This window comes from Dendrobium catenatum, unplaced genomic scaffold, assembly GCF_001605985.2.
Source record: "Dendrobium catenatum unplaced genomic scaffold, ASM160598v2 fragScaff_scaffold_1340, whole genome shotgun sequence".
In the NCBI taxonomy this organism is placed as follows: Eukaryota; Viridiplantae; Streptophyta; class Magnoliopsida; order Asparagales; family Orchidaceae; genus Dendrobium; species Dendrobium catenatum.
The window spans coordinates 1-5,133 of NW_021319802.1; the positions used below are offsets into that span (position 1 = coordinate 1).

General features: G+C 35.4%; 1 protein-coding gene across 1 annotated transcript; it reads right to left on the reverse strand.

Annotated features, from left to right (window-relative positions):
* Nucleotides 1–165: 165 nt before the first annotated feature.
* On the reverse strand, nucleotides 166–4,876 carry LOC110099196. Its single transcript, XM_020826279.2, has 3 exons — nucleotides 4,369–4,876; nucleotides 1,304–1,399; nucleotides 166–366 (listed from the first exon to the last, which is right to left on the reverse strand). Exons 1-3 carry the CDS (start codon nucleotides 4,753–4,755, stop codon nucleotides 352–354), a joined length of 498 nt encoding a protein of 165 aa, XP_020681938.1. The 5' UTR covers nucleotides 4,756–4,876; the 3' UTR covers nucleotides 166–351.
* Nucleotides 4,877–5,133: the final 257 nt, after the last annotated feature.

Sequence of the window (5,133 nt, forward strand, 5' to 3'; positions counted from 1 at the left end):
TTGGGTTGCATAAATAGGATCTATCAAATATATATATATATATTTGGGCATTGAACTCTAGAATAGATGATACAGGATTGATTGGTTCATAGAGTTAGATTCAATTGTTTAGTTTGATAGATTGAATTGATCAAGAAAACATGAGTTAATTAATTTAATTGGCATAAATGTTAATATCTTACCCAAATTAGTTCATATTGGCTCAACCAACCTTCATACGCTACAATTGGCCTGCAACCCAAGCAAATAATCTTCAACTTCATGTGGACAAGTGCCAGTGTCAGATGGAAGGGAGTGGCAACATCTTGCACCAACACCATCCCCAGCCACCAAAGGACCAATCAGTTGGAATCAAAACACGAAGTTCTGTCGAGTAGCACATTTGTGGACTCAATTAGCAATGTGCCCTTATATTGATATAATTTTTTTTTAAATATCCAAATCTTCTTTGGATCTACTACCAGTTTTGTATGCTCTACCTTAATGAGGCATTTATTTCAAAAATATTTTTCTTGATATGAGGAGTAATTCACGTCATTCTTAGTAAGCAATGAAACTTACGTTTGTTGGACCCAAACAAAGAGGCAATGGACCACCTTGAAATATTTTTGTCGATCTACAAGACCTTTCGAATTGTCACCACATGTAGAACCACGATATCATTATGAAAATTACCAAGTTTTTCAATCAATGAACAAAAGGGGAGATAACAAAGAGCAAAAATCTGTGTCAATGAGAGGAATGAATTAACTGGGGTGTCCCAAGGATAGGAGAGAGAAATCATAAGGAAATAGAGAAAAATGAGAGAGACTAGATTAGGGAATCTTTCAAATTCAATTCATAATTCAATAATAATCCAAATAACCTGCAGTAAACCTTACTTGCAAAAATAGGTTAAAACATAAACCAAAATTAAATTTGAGGCATATAAACATAATATCCAAATGCAAAATAAATAAAATCCAAATATTAAATAAAAAATAGTAAGTTATGAAAAATGAAAGTAATTTTGAAAGCATGTGCGTTATACAACATGCAATTTTACTAATTAGGGGTTTATGGGGTATAGTTTATATGACTTTTACTCATAATAAGTGGTAAGATAATTCATTTACTGAAAAATATAGAAACCAATGAATGGAAAAAAGTTTTATCTTTGATGAGTGAATATTATGCATAATGCAAGAAAGGATGATAATCATATATATTGCACTTATTAAGAATGCTATGAACCAGTAATGACAATAAAAAATAAAAGTATCAAAATAATTCAAGAATATGAAAGGAACTAGAAGAGCATTACCCATTGTAAAAAATCTTGCCCTTCAACACGAGCAATAGACCTATCATTCTCAACAGACCTGCTAACCAAAATGTATGTCTGCACCTCATCCAAGCACTACAAATACCACAAAATCATCTCATGAGCTGATCTAAGCATGTGAATATGAACGCCTAAACATAAATATTAACAAAAGAAAATAGAAAGTCATAACTCTATAAGCTGTCTGTGTTAACCACCACCTAATTGGTGAACATTGCATTATTAATGTATAGATATGGAAAGATATTCAAATTGCACAGGATTTAATAATGCAAAATAAAAAGATTTATAAATCAAAAATTAGTTAAACTTAACCATGGTAACCAGTTCTCACTGCCAGTTTAGAAACTCAAAGGAATGAATTATAATTTTGGGTCACATGTACTCCAAAAGATAAAAGGCCAGGTATCAGTAGGCAGCGCATTGTTGAATTTAATAATTTTTTAAATTTTATAATATCAAAAGATGCTGTGGGTAAAGATACAAATTAAAATAAATGAAATAGAGTTTAAGGATTTTTAGAAATGGAGAGGATCTAAATGTGGTCCCAACAAGATTAGCAACTCGGCAAGGAAGTTCCACAATTTTCCCTTACATGTACCTCGATCATTCTTAAAGATTCAATCTCATCCAATGCAAGTAGAGAAAATCGGTACCACAGTGCAGCAAAATACAAGTCAGAAAATAATGAAGCACCTACCTATAGTATAAATGAGCAGAATAATCAAAAGAAAAGTATAATATCATCCAGGCAGTCTACTGATGAGCGAAAAAAGCAAGCCTCATCAAAAACATTACTAAGGACAGACAAATAGCATCGCCAACCATTAGAAGAAGATCCACTTTTAACCAAACAACATGTCCAATGTATAAACTTCATATAAAAAGAGTTACCAGAAATTGATCCACTAACTTATTCCTTAAAACATACCATGAATTAATTTGTAAGAAAAATCTCCCATCAAAGATGTCATAGTGAAAGACATGGATGAATCAGCATTTCTTCCCTTCATTTTTTTGAAAGCAGAAATGAAATCCTTAATTTGAAGTATTTTACAACTCATAGCAAGCAGAGAGTAGAAAAATCAAAAAATTAGACATTAATGGGCTCAAATGGAAATAAAATAACATAAAGTTGCTTTTCCCAAAGTACAATGTACAAAAAAGAAGACCAGCCCCGGCAAAAGAACAAACTGGGTAGGTTTTCACAACATATGCTAGCCCACCGACACTGAAATAAAGAACTCTAGGTGATTTTCATGATTCAAAAATGCCTCTTAATGTATGGTTCAAATCAAATCATAAGGTGTTAAAACCATTTATCATGCATGGAATTGCATTCGTTTCCTTTGCTTTGCTATGAATATAGATGGCAAAATATATTATTCTTCAGGAGAAGCATTACATAGTCCAATTCACATATAAGGTTGGTGGTATAATGAAGAACGTGATTAATGAATTTGAATGTTTCAATTTGATTACGAGGGCAAACAACTTCCCTTGAATGAGTTATTCAACTCTACTCCGTTGTAGCTTTCTAGAGCTTGATTCATCAACTAGTTGTGAGGAAGATTTATGATACAAATAATGAAAATTACTCCACTATTTTCAGAATTATATATAAAATAAAAGATTTGGTATATTTGAATATGCATTAATAATCAAATTGGGTTTTGAACAAACATATGGAGTGTAATTTAATAATAATAGATCTAGGGTGGGATTATGAACTTGAGCAATCAAGTCATTAATAAGAGTACACATTTTAGATATCTTAATATCTATTGTTCAGAGTGATGGTGAAATAGATGTGGATATTATTAGTAGAATTCAAGTTACATGGTTGAAGTGGAGGAATGCATCGGGCTTGTTGTGTGATAGAAAAGTCCCCCTCAAACTTAAGGGAAAATTCTATAAGATGGTGGTGAGACCTATAATGTTTTATGGTGCTGAATGTTGGATGAGGATGCTCAGGTAGATGAGTGGCTTTACTCTTAGAGATGGGATACGAAATGAGCATATATGTGAAAAGTTTAGAGTAGCTCCAGTGGAATATAAGATTAGAAAGAGTCTCCTTAGATGGTTCAGTCACATAAAACAGCGACCTTCTGATGACCAGGTTAGGAAAGCAGATGTATTAGATTTGACTTATGTTAAGAAAGGTAGAGGTAGAACTAATAAAAATAATTTCTTAGAAAAATTAGAAATGACCTTTTTATTAGATTTAAATAAGAATTTGACTCTTGATAGGACACAATGGAGAAAAAGATTCATGTAGCCAACCCCACATAGTGGGATAAAGGCTTGATGTTGATGTTATTGTTGTTTTTGTTGTTGTTGTTGGGTTTTGAAGAATCACCTAATAAAAAAATGTTAGAGGAGATGATAAAGAGCACATGCATGTATGAATGTAGTGTGTATATATGTATACGTGAGAGTGTGTGTGTTTATATATGTATACATCCATACCTATTTATAGAAAAGAAAACTTGCCTTATATATCTTCCCTTTACCCTAGCAATTTGTTTGCAGTAGTTTCTGGCATTGATGTATTCCAAAACATGAGAGAGATGGTGCAAATTAAAGTGGGAAAATGAAATGCAAGATGTTGTTGATGAATGGGATAAGCAAGAACATTTAGAAGGAGAGGGAAGTGCACGGAAGTATGTTTATCCACGGATTCCTGGAGTTCTAAAACGTGTAGAGCCGCCAGATCCTCCTCCTCTTGATTCCATAAACTCCCCCAATGACTCCAAAAGAATTATTAGCAATTATGATGCTTGTTGCGACCAACTAAATCTTTCTCCATCCTAGTGGAAACATCATCAACTTAACCAGGTCGAGTAATCGGGGAATGGCCGACATCCAAGTACCATCAAAGTCCACTCTATTTGGGAAGTAAGCAAAAATATGGTGAATAGAGTTTACAGGAGTAAAGCATCAAACAACGACTTTGATCTTGAAGTAACGTGATCAATCAAAAAATAATAATTGTTAGAATATCATATATTCAAATGAATTTTAAACAGTGACAGCGAAAATACCAGAACTTTGCTAGCCCGGAGCGCAGCTTCCTTCAACTTCGGCTCTATAACAATGCTGTGTAATCCGAGGGATATCTCGTTCGAATCCAAGGCACGCCTAGATAATTCATTTGGGGACTTGAAGCGTGAAACCGAGTCCAAGAACCAGGGATGATTTCTCTTGAGCTTATTTACCATGTTGTCATCGAGGTCGGAGAGTGTAGGAGCACTGTCGAGTTCTTCTAAGAGGACGACGAAAGATTCCCACCAGAGAGATTCGTCCAAAAGCTTGGAAGTAGTCGAAATCGTGGCAGCGGTCAACGAGGCGCTGTCAGTTGCAACGGCGGTGGTGCTGATGCTGAGTGTGCCGCTGCCAGAGGAGCTGGTTACAGCAGGAGTGCTAGCCATTACGTTGGGCGAGTTGTTGAGAGCGCTGCATCCGACTGATGCGAAACCCTAACCGGCGATCCCGCGCGATTGAGCTTTAAACCGGGATCAAAGGGTGAGCTTAGGCGTACGAGTAGGTAAAGCCAACTTCAGTTCCAAATGAGTGTAAAAATTAATTTTTGGGCCTAATTTGGAACTGACGCGTCTCCAACTGCTCCAAGTAAAAATTGATCAAATTAGCAAACGGGTAAAAAATTTAGACCCGGATCCGACTTGACAGGTTTTCGGGTTGACCTAGTCCCCCCCTCCAAACATCCAAACAGGATGCAAGCGCGAACACGGGTTGCAAGTGTCAGCACGAGCGCAAGCCATGAGAGTGACACAAGCAAGCGCGGGTGC

Bases quoted from the DNA above. Each gene is read 5' to 3' on its own strand.
- LOC110099196 (XM_020826279.2), bottom strand. From the start codon at position 4,755: ATGGCTAGCACTCCTGCTGTAACCAGCTCCTCTGGCAGCGGCACACTC. The intron at 1,400-4,368 runs GTATTTTCGCTG...TGGTATTTGTAG, and splicing joins TCCGGGCTAGCAAAGTTCTG to TGCTTGGATGAGGTGCAGAC.